The sequence below is a fragment of the Phacochoerus africanus genome, chromosome 12 (genome assembly GCF_016906955.1).
Source record: "Phacochoerus africanus isolate WHEZ1 chromosome 12, ROS_Pafr_v1, whole genome shotgun sequence".
Taxonomy (NCBI): Eukaryota; Metazoa; Chordata; class Mammalia; order Artiodactyla; family Suidae; genus Phacochoerus; species Phacochoerus africanus.
In genome coordinates, this window is record NC_062555.1 from 34,879,325 (window position 1) to 34,899,151 (window position 19,827).

A 19,827-nucleotide genomic window follows, 5' to 3' on the forward strand; every position below is an offset into this window, starting at 1 on the left:
TCTATGCTAGTATAAAAGTTTTGGGTGGATCAGCAGGACATATTCAGAATCCAGGTTTTATATTATATTCAATACAATGTTAAGAATAAGGAGTGAATGAGTACATTGTATACCTTAAACAATGTTTTATATCAATCTGTATCTCAGTAGAGCTGAACAGAAAAAGATCAAGGAGTGAGTTCATTTTTTTTTCTAAAAAAATTGAAGTATAGTTGATTTGCAATATTAGATTCAGGTGTAACATAGTGATTCAATATTTTTATAGTTTATACTCCATTAAAAGTATTGTAAGAGAATGGCTATAATTCCCTGTGCTATAAAATATATCCTTGTTGCCTATCTACTTTATACATAGTAGTTTGTAACTCTTAATTCCATACTTCTAATTTTCCCCTCCCCACTTCCCTTTCCCCACTGGTAACCACTATTTTGTTTTCTATATCTGTGAGACTGTTTCTATTTTGCTACATACATTCATTTGTATTATTTTTTAGATTTCACATATAAGTGATACCATACAATATTTGTCTTTGTCTGCCTTACTTTGCTAAGCTTAAAATTCTCTAGATCCATTCACATTGCTTCAAATGGCTGATGGACACTTCACTTGGTTCCATAGTCCTGCTGTGAACATTGGTGTAATGTATCTTTTTGAATTAGTGTTTTTATTTTTTCCTGGATATGTACCCAGGAGTGGGATTGCTGGGTCATACGGTGGTTCTGTTTTTAGTTTGGAAAAACCTCCATGCTGTTTTCCACAGTGGCTGCACCAATTTATAATCCCACCAACAGTGTACAAGTGTTCCCTTGTTTCTACCTCCTTGCCAACATGTATTACTTGTAGATTTTTTGATAACAGCCATTCTGACAGGTGTGAGGTGATACCTTGTTTTGATTTGCATTTTTATAATAATTAGCCATATTGAATATCTTTTCATGTACCTCTTAATTTGCTGAGACTTGTTTTATGGCCTAGCATGTGATCTATCCCAGAGGCTGTTCCATGTGCACTTGAAAAGAATGTGTATTCTGCTATTTTGGATGTGATGTCCTGTAGATATGTATTAAGTCCCACTGACCTCTTGTGTCATTTAAGACCACTGTTACCTTTCTGGTTTTCTCCCTGGATGATTTGTCCATTGATGCATGTGGGATGTTAAAAGCCCCTTATTATTGTGTGTTATTATTAAGTTTTCTTTTTATGTCTGTAGTGTTTGTTTTACATATTTAGGTCTTCTGTATTGAGTGTGTACATGCTAATGAGTGTAATATCTTCTTTTTGTATTGATCCTTTTATCATTATATAATGCCAGTTTTGTCTTTTGTTATAGAATTTGTTTTTGTCTGATATAAGTATTGCTACCCCTGCATTTTTCCACGTGCTCATGTCACAATTTGTTGAGGTCAGTAGAGATGAGAGGTGGTGAATTACATATGAGAGATTTGACTGGATAAGGTCTAGAGATAACAGTGCAACCTTCATTCAGATTCCAGTGACCTGAAATCAGTCACATGGCTCAAATCTAATTACAAAGGAGCTGGAGAATGTGGTTTGGCTGTGTACCCAGGAAGAAGATGAAATCGTTTTGCTGAGCACATAGCAATATTGCTCCTGCCACAGTTCATTCTTTTCTTTAACAAATGTCTGTCTCTCTCATTTTTCCAAATCCTTCCCCAGTGAGTCAGAGGTCCAGTTAATACTTCCACAGCTAATAAGAAAAAGTTCTGATCTGGATTTGGCTTTTGGTTCTATTAGCCTCCAAGCTAAAATGGTAAATCAGAGACAACATTCATTCCCTTTTGGAAAGGGGAAGAATAAGAGCCCCATTCTGGTCGCTAACACTGCAATTCTGAAATTTCCCTGTATAAATGCTATAAAATCTTTATACTAGGGGGATGAGACAGTTCCTTGAATAGGCCACAGTTCCATTCTTTGTGTGGTTTCCTTCATCTAGGCATTGCTTTTAGTTAGAGAAGTGTAATCAAAATATAATGTTCAAACATTTCTCTTATTTGGTTGGTTGTTCAGACTTTGGGAAAGAGTTATTCCTCTATATTGCTGGTAAGAATGTAAATTGCTCCATGAAGATCAAATTAGTAATATACATCAAAATAAATGTACATATCAGTGACCTCAAATTTCCAGAAATTTACCCCATGTACAGTTTTTCTTGCTCCCATGTGAGTATATATATTTATGGGTTTTTTTTTGTGCAATTTTTTAAGAGCAAAAGATTAAAAATTTTCATTATCCCATGGGTAGGTGACTGGTAAGATAAATAATGGTAAAGCTATATAACAATATATCCTGTAGTCCTTAAAAAGGATGAAGAAACTATTTATTGACATGTAAAAATATCAGTGTATAAAATATTTATCTATAGAGCAATAATACTGTTTGGAGAACTAAATCTGTATATACATGTATATTTATATGTATTTTTTTTTATATGTGCACTTTGGCTGGATACATAAGAAACTGAGAGCTGTTTGAGAGGGGACCTAGGTGACTGGATAGGCATCATATATTCATTGTAGTGCCTTTTATATTTTGAGGCATTTATTTGTGTTATCTGTTTGGGAGAAGTTGATGAATTCAAATGACAAATTAATTCCTGTTGATAATAAGAAAATAATGGCTCAGATGAATTGCAAAAAATTCTTAAGGGCAATAAAAAGAGGCTGAAGTGATATGTGAGAATACTAAAAACTGGAATATATTTGTTTTTAGAGGAAACAGAATGGTCATCTGTAAGATATAGGTAGTTCTTGACAAGCAGAAAAAGTTTGAGAATCACAGATTTAAAATGACTTATTAAATCAGTTAACTATTTATTTCAGAACACGAAAGATCTTCAGACTACACTGAATATCTTAAGCATTCTTGTTGAGCTGGTGTCAGCTGGTAAGTTTTTGTTTCCTTTGGTCTAATTTCTATTTGTGAACAATGATCAATAATCCATCATGTGTACTTTGGAATTTTCTGATACTCATGTAGAGGCTATTCTAAGTATTAGAATTTCAAAACTGAAATGTCATTTCTTTGTTGTTGCTTTGCCTTGAGGTATCTTGCAGTATCTCCCAAACCCATGTGTTTCAGAGCCTTGAGTGTAGAGTTTTGTATCATTTTAAATTACTCTCTGTGCTTTTTTCTAATATAAATAAAATCAAGGAAAATTTTAGTTTGATGGTATTTGTTTGCTTTTGGAAGTCATCACTTTTAATAGTTCTTGAAATCTAATAAGTTGTAGTATCATGTTATAGGAGGGTTTGTGGTTTCAACAGATTTCTTTTAAAAAACTTTTTAGGTGGAGGTCGGAGAGCGAGTTTCTTAGTCTCCAAAGGTGGTTCACAAATATTATTACAGTTACTTATGAATGCCAGCAAAGAATCTCCCTTGAATGAGGAGTTAATGGTGCAGATTCATTCTATTCTTGCAAAGATTGGGCCAAAAGGTAAGGGTTTCACTTGTATGATTATCAAGTATGGAACCATTTCTGTGACATTGAGTCTCTGTGTATTGAGGCTGGTAAATTTTAAAATCTGAAATGCTACAGCTTTTTCTTGGTCTTAGTCATGAAATGCTTTTTTTATAGTCAACTAGTGACCTGCAAGCATAGAGGATCCTAAATTCATGAATAATTCTATTGCATATGGTGGAAAAAGGAAGAAAAAAAATGTGTCAAAATGAGCTGTGTGTCCCTGGCTCGTGTGTGTTATAAAGGATACACATAACATGGATGCAGTTGGGGCGCGAAGGAGGCAGTATGGATAGGAATTCTTTGAGGAGCATGGGGGTGAAATGTGCTTGCTTTTTATTAATAGTCATCTTATAGTCAGGTCTCAGTGCCTTAAAAACTTACAATCTAGTAAAGAGGACCAAAAGAGGTATTAAAAAATCGTAAGATCAGTTGTTACAACAAGACGTACAAAATATTTAAAAAAATACGAATTGAGAAAACAGGCTATAAAACAAAGGAAGGAGCTGATTTAGGTCAGGTTAACAAGAGAAAGACATTCTTTGAATAGAAGCTAAATTCAGTTTATAATTGTCTATTTGCACAAAGATTACAATGATTCCCTAAACTCTTAGAGTAGTGATGTGCCATGTGGTATGCATTTGAGTTTTAAACTTTAAAGTATTTGGTTAAAATGCTTTTTAAAGGAAGTGTTTTTGTATGTGTATACAATTTACATATTTATGTGTGTTTCACGCATATATTTACTTATTGTAGAGATATTTAAATAATACTCTTAATAAGCATTGTCTTAAAGAAAGTATCCCTGAGATGACTAATTTTCCAGGTATCTTAGAGGCCTTAATACTTAAACATGTATTCAGTTTATTTAAGAAATATGTTAGCTCTTTCTTACTTTTCTTCAACTCTTATATTTGATGTTTAAGGGTTCCCTTCTGAGATTTTTGTTGAAAATAAAATGAGAAAACCTTATTTATTGGTTAATATTGTTCTGCTATGCATCCTCTTCTGTTTAGAATTGGATTATCTTTCTTGTGTTTTTCATAAAGTGAAGACATTGATGTATTTAATTCATATTTTTATTTCTTTAGTGCCCCTTTTAAATTGTAGCCCCTTTAATTTTATTTTCCTCTATACTTCTAAATTTATGATAGTTCCTTTATTATTTGTCCTAGTTTTCCATTTTTATATTATTCAAGGACGTTATGCAGTAATTTCTAAGTGGTTTTCTGTGTCTTTTTTTTTTTTTTTCTTTGTGAGCCGAGAGTAATTTTCCCTCTGGAATATTAGGTCCTTTTGACTTGAACTTTTTTTTGGTTTATTTATTATTATTATTACTAAATTTTATTTTTTGTCTTTTTTTTTTTTTTGCCTTTTCTACAGCCGCACTTGCGGCATATGGAGGTTCCCAGGCTAGGTGTCTAATTGGAGCTGCAGCCGCCGACCTACACCACAGCCACAGCAACTTGGGATCTAAGCCGTGTCTGCGACCTACACCACAGCTCACGGCAACAACGCCGGATCCTTAACCCACTGAGCAAGTCCAGGGATTGAACCTGCAACCTCATGGTTCCTAGTCAGATTCTTTAACCACTGCGCAACGACGGGAATTCTTATTTTATTTTTTTAAATTGTTATTTCCCCAATACAATTTTTTTTCTACTGTACAGCATGTTGAACCAGTTTCACATGCATGTATGCATTCTTTTTTCTCACATTATCATGCTCCATCATAAGTGACTAGACATAGTTCCCAGTGCTGCACAGCAGGATCTCATTGCTAATCCATCCCAAAAGCAATAGTCTGCATCTATTAACCCCAAGCACCCCATCCATCCCACTCCCTCCTCCTCCCCCTTGGCAACCACAAGTCTAGTCTCTGATTGACTTGAACTTTTTGTTGTTGATGAAATAGCTCTGCTTGCTGTTCCTGCTTACTTTCCTTTGTTTAAAATCATAATATTCTTAAACTCTTGTTATCCAGATTTTTTTTGTCTTTTTTTTTTTGGTATTTCTTTGGGCCGCTCCTTCGGCATATGGAGGTTCCCAGGCTAGGGGTCGCGTCGGAGCTGTAGCCACCGGCCTACGCCAGAGCCACAGCAACTCAGGATCCGAGCCGCGTCTGCAACCTACACTACAGCTCACGGCAACGCCGGATCGTTAACCCACTGAGGAAGGGCAGGGACCGAACCCGCAACCTCATGGTTCCTAGTCGGATTCGTTAACCACTGCGCCATGACGGGAACTCCCAGATTTTTTTTTTAATCTCTCTGTAAGAATAAAAATCAGGGATTTCTTTCTTTCTCCTCCTTTTCTATGTTAAGAATTAGATCCTTTTAGAAATGTATTTGATAATATTTTTAGATTATTTCAATATGAGATGTTCATTTTTTCCCTGTATTCTAAGTTTGAAACGAATATGGTTACTACGAAGTAAATAATGTTCGTAATGGACATTTACATTCTTTACAAGTCTCCTTAACCATGTGATGGTGTTGCTCTGACCTTGTTGAACTGAGAACAGACCTAGTGTGTAGAGTGAATCAGTTCAGTTATTCTTTTCATAATAGGCTAAACTTTGGATTATGCCAGCCTCCCTCCCTCCCCTGTCACCCTGCCTGTCCCTTCGTACTTCTTTCTAGCTATGTTTTGAAAGTATAAGGAATATTAAAATCATAAGAAAATGATTATAGCTTTAGTTATTTCAGATCATATTTATAGTTGATAATATGAACTCATAGGTTGTTTCTAAAATTTCATTGTTTCATGACCTTTTCATTTTATTCAGAAGTTATGTATGCGTACATTGTGTTTGTTCATTTTTTTTTTTTTTTAACAGACAAAAAATTTGGAGCGAAAGCTAGAATTAATGGCGCTCTAAATATAACCTTGAATTTGGTCAAACAGAATTTGCAGAATCATCGCTTGGTTTTGCCTTGCCTTCAGCTTTTACGAGTATATTCCGCCAACTGTGAGTATTTCAGAACAGCTTTTTAGTTAACTCCGTGTTGTGAAGTGACACGAAATCAAAATTTTAAAGTACGTTAGCTCCGTAACTCTCTGAAATGTCTAGACAAGGAAAGAGAATATTTAATATGGCTCTTTGTAATCCTAACCCACCTCATTCCCACCCCGACCCCCCCACCCCCAAAAAAATGATGTAGGGTAAGAGAATGAGCTGACAAAGTCTTGAGAATTCTCATTAATTTCCCTAGTGAGGGGGATGAGTAAGCAGACTGGAAAAGAGAACGCTCTTTCTGTCTCTCACTAATATAATATTAGGTCCCAACCCCCGAAGATGTGGATTTTTCTTTCTATTCCCTGACTCTGCGGTTTGGATGGTTAACAAAACACCTGAAATGGAAATTGTAGAGTCTGTGTTATTGCAGAATATCATTGCAAAATAATGCTAATCATGTGTGTGTATTTTATTCATCTGTCTGTGTATATACTTTGACAGTATGGCTAGAGGTGTGCTCACCGGAAAGTAGTTTTGAACATTTAAATAATTAACACTTAAATAATTGAAAAGAGTATAAGGAAGTGACTGAATAGCTATATATATATATAAAAAAAATCAGGAACAGAGCAATAAACACAGCGAAAGCAGAGGAATGAAATAGTAGAAAAAATACATTATAAAATTTAAAACCTGGATGTTTTAAATTTTAAAAGAAACAATTGGATTAAAAATAAAACAGAGAAACCCATGAATACTCCAATGAGGGAAAAAGGAGAAAAAAAAAACAGACTAAAATTAGAAGGGATGATGGGGTAACAAACAGATCTAGAGGAAATTAAAAGTGTTATACAGACCTTTAGGAACTGCATTTTTGGTGGCATTTTATTGAATTAAGCACCAGAAGGCTAGTAAATGGTTTAATCTATATTTAAATTATAATACACGTTCAGGATTGAAAATGTTAGGCACAATTTTCTGGTTAGGTAATGCTTTGCGTGTTCTGTCTAAAGCTGTTCCCTCTGCAGTTGTTTTAATGGAGGCCCTCACTTCCTCTCACCTAGGCCACAGCCTCCTAATGTACCTCTCCCATCCATCTTTTGTAGAGGTGCTGTGAGATCTGACCTGTATTGAAAGTGCAGATCTGACTTGTTGTTCCTTTTGGGCAGTGAAAACATTGACAACTTCTAGGACCTTTCATAATTGGTTTACCTTCTCTTCCCACCTCATCTTCCCTTTGGCACGCCTTTGATATTATGTTTTAACAACATGCACTGCAGTTTCCCAGAAACCTCCCTTGAAAAAATTAAGCAAAGAAAAACAAAATCTTCCTTTGAAGTCTTGCCTAGGGTGGACTTTACGAGGGACTTGCGTTCACATTTACTAAACAATTTGTGGATGTTTTGGCTGTGTATCAAAGACGAACCTTTCCACTTACTGAGAAATGTATGTATCTTTACATCTTCTTTCCCCATCCCAGCTGTGAATTCTGTATCTTTAGGGAAAAATGGAGTTGTGGAACTGATGTTTAAAATCATCGGACCATTTAGTAAGAAGAATTCGGGTCTTATGAAGTGAGTAAATGTTTTAAGTGTCAATAGAGGTATATCCTTCATTATTTGGGGCCTTATCGTCTTGATCTGTGCGATAAGCAGGTTGAGTTAAATGTTATCTAGGGTCCTTTTCAGAAAGCGATTTTATTATGATGGATTTTCTTTACTATTAAGTTTAAATCTTCAAAAATATGTCAAAATTAGGAAACTTTAAATTAATAGAATGTAATATTATAGGAATTTAGACTTTGAACATTCCTAGATACTATAATAGGAAAAAAAGACCATTTACAGAGTATCATTCATTCAGAAACATTTATTGAGTGCCTACTATATTTCCTACCCAATTTTGCAATCTTTTAATGACAATTTCCTTCATATTCAAAAATATCTGGACCTATTTAAAATTTACACATTTCTTTTCTGTCAAAATAATGTCATTCTTTTTCTTATTTAGATATGTGTATATACATCTCAAAATATATGTCATTATGTGTGTGTGTTTGTGTGTATGTATACACACCCACAAATATATATACATATATATATGTATTCATTTCTAGGTCTTTCAATCTCAGAAAATGAAAGCAATTTCTAGTTATTAATTATATTTAGTATTTTCTTAAGTCATATTAATGGTCATTCTTTAAAAAAATTTTATTATGGAATTTTTCAAGTAAATATGGCATTTATTTTAAATGAGTTAATTATCTTGAAATATTTATGTTAATTACTTATTATATTCAACAGCTTTCAACATTCTGCCATTTTTGTTTCCTTTATTCCCCCTCCAGGCTTTTATTTTCCTGGGGTATTTTTAAGCAAATCCCAGATGTTATTCACATATATATGAATTTCTGTACTAGAAAATACTAGATATTTTCTCATTTCCCTGCTAAATACTTCAGTATGTAATTGTGCTAAATAGGTACCAAAAAATAACCATGATACTATAATCATTCTTAACAAAATCATTAATTCCTTAACACAATCTAAAATCCAGGGTGTTTAGTTTTTTCCAGTTGTTTCAAAATGCCCTTTTTTCAGTTGATTTGTTTGAGTCAGAATCCTAACCAGATACATACATTATTCCTCATTATGTTTATGAAATTTCCAAACCTACACAACATAGAATAATGAACCCTGATGTACCAGTCGGTCAGTTTTAACAATAATCACCCTTCTGATATTTTAATTTTGTCTTTCTCTTCCCTGTCCTCCCTCCTCACTCCCCCCACCCCAGGAGTATTTTTTAAAGCAGATATCAGCCATTACATTTGTTCTGTAATTTCTTTAATATGATCACTATCAGATACACAGCTTTTTTTTTTTTTACTGTTCCCAAAATATAATTTCTTTGTCCAACAATATTAGTAAATTCTTTAAGATCATCTAATGTCTGATTGTCTAAGAAATGTCTTTTTTTTTCTAAGTTGGCTTGCTCAAATCAGGATTGAAATGAAGTTTCTACATTCTATTTGATTGCCATGTCTTTAATCTTTGCAATCAGTAACAGTCTTTTTTTTTTTTTTTTGGTTCTGTTTCCTGGGGTCATTTAACTTATAGGTATGTCTTCCAGTTTTCTATAGACCGATGAAGTTAGAGGCTTGATTAGATTTGTTTGTTTTTTAAATTGTTTTTACCATGTTTCATAGGTGGCGCTGGGTCTCTGTTTTGCACTGCTTAAGATCATTGAGTTAAAGTGGTTTTTTTCCCTTTCATCTAATAACTTAGCGATACTTAATGGCATTGCCTAGAACCATTATTTCTTAAAGGGCTGCAAGATAGTGACTTTTCTGATTTTCTCCTACTTTCTGCCTTTATTAGCAGTGATTCTTTTATAAGGAAGAACTTGTCCTTGGGTTAAATTTTACAAAGTTCAGAATGTGTCCAGTCTTTTCCCGCTTTCTTAATAAAGGTCAAATGTTTTAGCTTGCACTCGTCTTAAAAATGGGAGCTTACTTGCCCATGTAATTATTTATTAAATATTATTTGGTGGGCTGACAGAGTATGTAAAAGATAATGCACACAATCCTAGAGCATCTGATGAAATGTGGCAAGATAAAGAATACATTTTGTATCATAGTTAGTAAAACCAGCTTGCAGGACTGGTGCAGTGAGTGAAATGGGTGGGCTTCTGGAGGCAGGCAGAACTGGATTTGCAGGTTTGCTCTGTCACTTACTGGCTCTGTGATATGAATTAAGAAGTAAGTTATCTAACTCTTTTGTGCCCCAGTTTCCTATCTATAAAATGGTAGTATTTGCGCCTACATCATAAGGTTGTTGCGAGGATTTAATGCTGTCATTAGCATAGTGCCTCTCTTAATGCAGTGTCATTAGTTTAGGTCAGTAATGCAGTACTGTGGATCTCAACGGAATCTAGTTAACACAAAAATATATTCTTTATTTTAAAATTTTTTATGCCTTTTCTTTCCGTGATCTTTGAAGTACTTTGTAATTAATCTTTATCTAATGGTTATGATCTCCGACTTAAGGATCTCCAATACTCTATTGTAACCAAGTTACCAAATCTAATATAAACAATTCCTAGGAGAAACAGAACATTTTACAAGTATCTTTATAATATACAACATGGGATAGATCCAAAACCATGTAGAAATCAGCGGGTCTAAACTTCTGAGAAAGGAATGTAGTTATCTAAATTATCCCTTCATTCTTTACAGTTTAAAGAGAAAAAGCATTTTTATTTTTTACTTGAAAAGGGATAAACCATTCATTGGCCAAATGTCTGAATCATGATTCCTTTATCATTTTGAATAATCATAGGGTCTCTCCTTTAATGAAACAATCTTGACAGCTAAAGCATTTGCATCGCGTTTCTTCCTCCCCTTAAAACAATGCCCTGCGTTTGGTTAAAGAAGATTAAGGGTTATTATTTATGTTTGCAGGGTGATGCTTCCCTTTAGAATTTCCGTTCCTTTCCTATTTTAGGATTTGGATTTAGACACTGTTAATCTGAAAGGAAGCAACTCCGAAAGTTGTTGGAACCCTGTCTTTTTGAGTTTCCCCGCAGGTTTGGAGGTCATTGCGAAAGACTGACCCCCAACTTAAAGTAACTTCATAAATACGTGGGGCTTAAACTTTTCTTCCTTCACTGTGCCTAAATGAACAAGCTGCAGGCTGCATTTTAAGCCATTGTTAGTTGTATTTATCTTCCATATGAAGACCGGAAAAATATATGAGGCAGTATAAAATATCAGTGCTAAGAAATTCTAATCAATGAACATAATACAAACTGTGTATTTCTATAAATCTGATATGCTGTAATTTGGGGGTAACTTTTATAAATTCATACTGGCTTATAAGTGACATAGAATTTCAGAAGTTCCTTGTTACTGAAGTTTTAAAAAATATATTTTAAATAACATTTCGGTAAAAATATTATCAAGACGACTTTGCACCAAACTTCATAATTTCTTTTAATCTACTGGAGCCATGGAACAAGCAGAAAGAATTGGGTACATATCCCAGTTTTGTTGGTGTTGAAGAATAAACATCAATAAAAAGAAAACCATGTAATTTAAGGATTAGAAATGGTTATAGCACTTTTATTTGGTTCGGATGTGTTATAATGGCTAGCTGGGAGAAAGACTGTTTCTGAAAGTACTATTAAGATTTAAAATTTTTTGAATGAAGACGTAGCTATCAATGGGAAAATCCTATGAGTTCACTGCTTGTGATTGCATCCAAGTGATTACATTTGTTTTCTAGGGCTTTTCTAATAAAGTACCTGGTACGAAGTTGGTAGCTTAACAGAAATTTGTGGTCTCTTGAGGCTGGAGGTTCAGAATCAACTTGTCAGCAGGGCCAGTGTTTCCCCTGTAACCTGCAGGGAAGAATCCTGCCACACCGATTCCTAGCTTTTGGTGGTTTGCTGACAACCTGTAGTGTTTCCTGGGCTGGTAGTTGCAACATTTCAAACTCTGCCTCCGTCATCATATGATATTCTCTCCTGGTGTGTCTGTTGTCACTAGTCTTCCCTCTTTTTATGAGAGCATCAGTTTTGATGGATTAAGGGCAGTCTGCTCCAGGGTAGCCTCCTCTTAACTAATTACATCCGAATTGACCTTGTTTCAGATAAGGTCACATTCTGAGATACTGGGGGTTAAGACTTCAACCTATCTTTTTTGGAGGAGACTGGCATTTCTGATTTCATAATTTTCTTTTTCAATAAGAAGCTTATAGTATTCATTTTTCATATCACTTAGTTTTTATGTGACCTGAGGCATGTTGCATTCTGAAGTCTTTAGTTTCCTTATCTATAAAATATGCCAATTCTATGGACCAGGATTTTTTTTTTTTTTTTTAAGAATTAAACTAAAAACCACTTCTCCAAGGCACCACTAGCAATTTTTGGCATTTATTAGGTCTTGGTGAATGAAGTCTTTTCTTTTTTTTTCAAAATTGCCACATTACTTAGAAGATCCATTTAGTTCTGTGTTTAATTTTTGCCAATTAAAAAGTCTTCCTTGGAGTTCCTGTCATGGTGCAGCGGAAATGAATCTGATTAGGAACCATCAGGTTGCAGGTTCAATCCCTGGCCTCACTCGGTGGGTTAAGGATCCAGCATTGGCATGAGCTGTGGTGTAGGTTGTGGACGTGGCTGGGATCCTGCCTTGCTGTGGCTGTGGCGTAGGCTAGCGGCTGTATGTAGCTTTGATTAGACCCCTAGCCTGGGATCCTCCATATGCCGTGGGTGTGGCCCTAAAAAGCCAAAAAAAAAAAAAGAGTCATCCTTATTCTGATAGTTTTATAATCTTAAGGACATTTTATTGTGTAATTTTAACCTTATGGAAAAACTTTTGCTGATGATTCAGTGCTATTAAAATTCTGGGTATAATTTTATAATCTTCATTTACTTTTAGCTCACTATGACTGAAAGTTCACATTGTTTTGAGAAAGTTACAGGCCTGAATTTATATTTTTTCAAGCATATGCCTCTTTTTATTTTGCAAACTTTGTTTTAAATAAAGGTTCCTATGGTTGCTTTATTTGGGTCAATAAACCAAAGTGGAACTGTTAACAACTTGGATGGTAGCAGTCATGAGCATTTATTATAAATGAGCACTTACTCTAAGCCTAGTCCTGGGTGATTGTTTCAGGCTTTACTGTGAACCAATAATCATCTTAAATCTTCTCATAGATTATACTCTTTACCCACCTCTGGTTACACACACATCTGGGGGTTCCATTAATGTGTCTGCCGCTTTATTGACTTGGTTACCTTCTTTTCAGTTTTCATTTCTTCAGTAGTTTTTCCAGAAATGTATACATTTTTATTACATCATCTGGATTGTAAAATTATCTGTGCAAGAGATAAGTGTGTTTGCTAATTTTATCCCCTCAAAGAGCCTGCTGCTGTGGGGATCTAGTAGGCATTCAACAAATGATTGGTGATGAGTGACATGCTTAAATTTGACAGGGTACGTGTTTTTATGCAAATTACCCTTCTTAAGTCTTCCTAAGAGGTACCATCATATGTAGCTTTGTATTTTTAAAGTTACTGAATGTAAGTACCATTTCTTCAAAAACTCATTTTTTTAAAAAAGAATTTATTTACAGGTTTTCCCAGTGATGTTATATATACCTTTTAAAGCTGGTCAGTGGCCATTGATTTCACTGTGGGTAACTGCATGTTTATATTCAAATAACACATAAGTGCTTTCAATTTTTTTGGCTATTCCTTTGTCCTAGAATGGGCAGTAAGGATTTTTGAGTTGTTAATTAGGTCATTATTCTCTTTGGTGCTAATGGCTGAGAAATGTTAAGGGCTCATACATCCTCTCCCCAAACCTCCTAGTTTTAGAATATTTTGCAGTTGTTATCACTTTAAACCTTAGGATTATTGCTGGATAGAGCCAAAACACTTTAAAGTCAGAAAGCTACAAATATCTATAGAATTTTTTAATTACTAACTTTATTTGGGTTAAAACTTTTTTTTTTTTTTAATGAATCAGAGTCTGTAATTCTTAGTAGTGTTCCTATGTCAACTCCGTCAGGGTCAGATACATGTACACAATTGTTTCCATTCATCTCATCTCTGGTATAAAGACTTAGACATTGTGAATTTTCTTCTTTTTCTTCCTTAAATGTTTTTTGGTGCTTTTTTGTTGCTATTTCAATCTTCCTCATATCCAATTTTAACCTGAAGAAAGCGATCCGTACAGAGAAACACCATATGTTATTGAATATAACAGGAATGACATTTGAAGTAGATACTAATTACTTATCTGCAAAGATTGTTTGCCTTTACTGTTGTAGATTAATTTTACTAGTTTTGTTGTTGTTTGTGTTTTCTCATGTTGACAGGGTTGCTTTAGACACTCTTGCTGCATTGCTAAAATCAAGTAAGTTTTTAAATACTAGAAATACTAGATACTGTTTTTCTGAGTATTCTATCTGCTATGTTAAAGAAACTGGAAATACAGATTTTAGTTTATGGCTATAAAGCTTATAATAATTTAATGTCAAAGTTGATCTTATCTTTTAGTACAGTTGAGTTATATGCATCATAGCTAATGTCGTTTATATTTATTGAGCTGTAATTTATCAGTACATTTACATAATAATTGAAGTACCTTGACTTCCTTTTTCTAAGTTATTCATATAAACATAAGGCCTTGTTAGTAGAGGGAAGCTAACATGGTACTGAGAACCCTTATCATGAAAGAGTACCTTGGAAATACTGTCTCTAACATACGATGTTTGTCTAGAACCCTCTTATTAGAAATGTTCTTTCTACCAGAAATTCAAATTTATGACATTAAAAGGTGAAGGTGACTTTTAATGTAAATTTACAGATTACTAAATACATTTACAGACTAAAGCACTGCTTTCTTTATCTTCAGAATTGCAGCGTTAGAAGAATGTATCTTTTCATGCCATAAAGCCTTTGGAGACTAATTACACATTATATACCCATTATATTGCATTATATGCTTCTTCTCTCCATGATACTCAGTATCTATATTTTAAATATTAATTTTTGTGAGCACTCCCATGCCCATTGGTTGATTAAGTCAACATCTTATTTAACCACAATGATGTTTAGTCCCAAAGATCTGTGTTAATGGCTTTCAATGTTATTTTTTTCCCCCAAACTGTCTATCAAGGGTGAGACGAACTTCCCCTTAAGTTTGAATGACCAGAATTGTTTACTTGAATAGTAGCAAATTATTAATTGATTGAAAATCTGATATTTGGTAATGATGCATTGAATTGAAAAAATCACCTTAGGTATTAGTATCATACACTGGAGTATATAAAATTCAGTTAACAGTTTTATCCTTGAAACGAAATACCAATTAGATTACCCACATAGCTTTATTTCCACATATGATGTGATAAACTTTAGACCAAGATTAAAATACTTGGATTCATTTCTAAAGATATTTGTAGCCTTGCTTCGATGTGCCCGCCCAGCCTTTGCGGTTCAGATGGTTTAAAGATTACTTTTCTAAATTAATATAGGTATGTGTTTTTGATTTGGAGTAGATTAAAATATCCATTAAAACTAAACTATTACAGCTTACTACTTTTCAGAATCACTGATTACAATGTCACTAATTCTAAGTAAAAACTAAAACTCCTAAGTTTCAAGTATTTTATAGAAACTAATAGACCTAGAATGACTGAAATCCTGATAGCTTTCTTCAGTTTTATATAGTAACCTTCCTTTTACTACCCCCCTTCTTCAGAGGAGGGTGGTGGGTAAGCATATCTATTTACTCCATCAGGTAACAAAGTAACTGATAAGTAGCATGAGCCTAGATTGCAGACAGCATTCTGGTCATTTCTGTTAAGGGTCACTCAGCACCTGTGTTTGAGTTATGGGCAAGTTTCTTACTTGATCTCTTAAGAATTTAAACATTTCTCCTAAATACCATCTAGGCTATTGGGAATTCCATTGGAAATGCACAGTTTGTAATAGGAGTTACAGTGATTGTAATGTCTTTTAAGAGAACTACAGTCTCAAATGACTTTATAATAAAATAATTTCTTTTAAGTTTTTTACTGGTAATCCTAGAAAGCCAGTAAGCTAAAGTCTTATATATTCCAGTTGGTATAAACCAATTGTGTATCTTCATTTAAAATACTTGAAACTGTTGTTAGTCAAAACTGTTGAACCGATTTGTTTGTTTTTTTTGTTTGCTTTTTAGGGCCGCACCCTCAGCATGTGGAGGTTCCCACGCTAGGGGTCGAATTGGAGCTACAGCTGCCAGCCTACACCACAGCCATAGCAATGCAGGATCCAAACCACATCTGTGACCTACACCGCAGCTCATGGCAACACCAGATCCTTAACCCACTGAGCGAGGCCGGGGATTGAACCTGTCGTCTCATGGTTACCAGTCAGATTCGCTTCTGCCACGCCACAGCGGGAACTCAATTGAGCTGATTTTGTAGTAGATAGGCACAGCCTTAGCAGGCTAGCTCTTCCAGACACAGTAGAGGTGTTAAACAGAATACCCCCATACATAAGAACCCCCCCACCCCCACCCCATTTCTTCTAGTTGTTTAATATCAGAGAGGGCTTTACTACGTTCGTTGATCTCAGTGTCTTCTTTTATGTTTTAAGTATGTATAAGCACATTTAGAAACTTCAGTAATTCTTTCAGGCAACTAAAAGCAGCATAGCCTTCCTGTAGCATTATCTTAGTGTCCGTGCCATGAGCCTTGGGGCGGGGGCACATTATAGGTGACCTTAGAGGAGGATGAGACTGGTACTTCTCTGTAACTAAACAACCTCAGGTGACTTGGTGTTCCACTGTTTTAACTGGCCCACCCATGTGGTGCTAGGTGGCCCAGGATGTTGCCATGATAAGATAGCCTTGCTTCCATCTTAGTGAAATGCATTCTTTCGTTTAAAAGTCTTAAATGTTAACATGTAAAAAATAATAAAATAGATCAACTTCCTGAATTTATTCCTCTTAATTTTACTTCAGTAAAATTGAGTGCTTATAAAAAAAGTTGATGTAGTTTTCATACACTAGAAAATTCGTGACCCCGAAGCACCATCTTCTAATCATATAGTGCTTCTTACATTTCACTCACTATAACATTAAGTATTTCTAACTTAGCTTTGTTATAGAACATAAATATTTATGTAATTGTGAGGGTAATTAAAATTGAAAATAATTCATCAGTGGAAACACATAAAATCTGTACTAGGAGCTGCGACCCAGTGGGGTTAATTTCAGTGGAAACACACAAAGTTTGTAAATGGAAGTTGTAATAATGATAATGGTCTCTAACAAAATCATACTCACAGCTTATAAATTAAAGGCTTATATATTCCATTTGGTGTAATCAAAGTCAGTATATTCATAAGTTGTAAAATATATGAAAGTTCTGTTGGTCTCAGCATTTAGAAAGATATAGCCTTAGTTGTAGTAACGATACTTTGATATTTATTAACCACACAACAGTATATGGGCAGGTTTCTGGAAAATTATAACTTGCTGTCTGGAACTTGTTATATTAATTTTGTTAAATAAAAAAATATTTAAATATGTGGCTGCCGTATTTTTGGGAAAAAAGAATTATAAGAATTCATTACAATATTGTGGTTTTTATGTTTAATTTGCTTTATTCTGTCTCTTATTTAAAAAATATTCTTTCTCAATTTTCTTTTGTTAAAGAAACAAATGCCAGGAGAGCTGTAGACAGAGGCTATGTCCAAGTCCTTTTAACAATTTATGTAGATTGGCACCGCCATGATAATCGGCACAGGAATATGCTCATTCGGAAAGGAATTTTACAGAGTTTAAAAAGTGTTACAAACATCAAGTTGGGAAGAAAAGCATTTATTGATGCCAATGGGATGAAAATTCTTTATAACACTTCACAAGTGAGTTTTCAATTTTCTTCCTGTTATTATGATTACCTATTAATGATAGAATTTGATTCTTAAGACAACTTAGTATTTCTAAAAATGCTCAGAAAGTATGATAAATTAAAAAAAAAATCACAAACCGAAAGAAACAGTTGTTTCTCACATGTGACTTTAGATTGAGTTGGAGAAAAAAATGCTACGGGCATATCTCTGCAATGAAACTTCTTCCCATAGGTCAAAGGCAGATGTAGAAATCTCTCCACTGGGCAGGAAAGGATCCCATATCGCTGTGTTTTCTGAGGTGGGAAGCTGTCCATACTCAGTTTTGTCTATTCCCTTCATAAGTGCTCATGCATCCTTTATGCATGGTAAGCCTTATCCTGGTGAGGCAATTGTGTTGTTTGTGAATATTTTCAGAATATTCTCTGGAGAGAATATTTTTAAATAGCAGTGGTGCTTAAGTGAAACCTGGGGTTAGGAATCCTAATTTTGCCAGCCATTTTACACATTAACCTTCTTCTTCCTCTTTTTTTTTTTTTTTTTTTTTTTTGCCTCTTTTGGGGGCTGCACCCACAGCATACAGAAGTTCCCAGGCTAGGGGTTGAATCAGAGCTGTAGCCTCCGGCCTAAACCACAGCCACAGCAACGCCATATCTGAACTGCATCTGCAAACGACACCCCAGCCCATGGCAACCCCAGATCCTTAACCCATTGAGCAAGGCCAGGGGGTCGACCCCACATCCTCATGGATCCTAGTCAGGTTCATTACCACTGAGCCATGATGGGAACTCCCACATTAACCTTCCTGACCATGTCTTCAGGAAGATTCTTTTTAGCATCTGTAGAATACTGCCAGTTTTGAGGACTGGGCATGTTTGTAATGTAACCCTGTTGTTTTCACAAGGCCAGACTTATTAGAAATTTGTCTCTGTGGAAATTCCAGCCAGTGTTCTTGGCTGTATCTTCCTGGTCTTACACACAACAGGTAATCTCTTTTCTACACCACAGTGGCTTCAGATATATAAACACACATTTTATGTTTATTCTTGGTTTTTCCTCTTCTAGATCAATCATATGCACTTGTTTTTACTATTCCTAATCTAGGTAGTGATGGATCTTTACTATATGAGGAAGAATAAGGTGACTTTTTTATGCCCCTTCACATTTTTCTGAGCCTTAATTTCTCACCTGTTTTGGCAGGTCAGATGTGAAGATTTGTATGGAAAATTTCCCGGGGTATCAAAGTGCCATCTAAATGTTAATTGTTAATAATAACTGTTATGTGAAATAGTTTCTGATCCCCTATTTGTTAGTTTAGATACAAGGATAGCAAATTAAACGTAAAATCATGATATTCATGTTCTTCTGTAAGTTGAACAGCCAGCTTATTAGAGGTGCTATTGCATGATAATTGATAGAAATCTGAGGAAAATCTTAGCCAAATGCACATTCCTTTTTATTGTTACACCTTCTTAATTTCTTCCTGTCATTTTTTCTTCTTCCCTTAAATTTTCTTTTTTAATTTTATGCCCTAGGCTTGCTAAATGCTCCCCAAGTCACTCGTGGATATTATTTCGTACTTCGGTGACTTCTGGTACCAAAGATGGTCCCCATTGCTGCTTAATTAGAATGTTTAAGGAAAATTACTGCTGAATTTGCCCTATGAGGTTCTTACTTACAAAGAGATACTTCTAATTAGTCAAAGCTATTTTGTAATTATGTTAAAATGTTGTTCTTTGTGATATTTGTCTCTTGAAAATTATTAATGTATTACTTTCTGGAGTAATGTAAAATTCAAGTATTCACCAAAGGCACATTATCTTTTTTTTTTTTTTTCTTTTCTTAAAAAACAGGAATGTTTGGCAGTCAGGACCCTCGATCCTCTTGTCAACACCTCCAGTCTGATAATGAGGAAGTGTTTCCCTAAAAATCGCCTGCCACTCCCCACGATTAAAAGTTCTTTCCATTTCCAGTTACCAG

At 34.7% G+C, this 19,827-nt stretch overlaps 1 protein-coding gene across 1 annotated transcript in view; it reads left to right on the forward strand.

The window, feature by feature from the left end:
• The window catches only part of AGTPBP1 (ATP/GTP binding carboxypeptidase 1), a 140,402-nt gene that overhangs the window by 41,494 nt on the left and 79,081 nt on the right, over nt 1-19,827 (forward strand). The window contains 7 exon segments of the mRNA XM_047754885.1: nt 2,842-2,905; nt 3,309-3,455; nt 6,319-6,450; nt 7,919-8,012; nt 14,322-14,359; nt 17,654-17,862; nt 19,701-19,826. Of these exon segments, the coding sequence (XP_047610841.1) occupies nt 2,842-2,905; nt 3,309-3,455; nt 6,319-6,450; nt 7,919-8,012; nt 14,322-14,359; nt 17,654-17,862; nt 19,701-19,826 (810 nt within the window).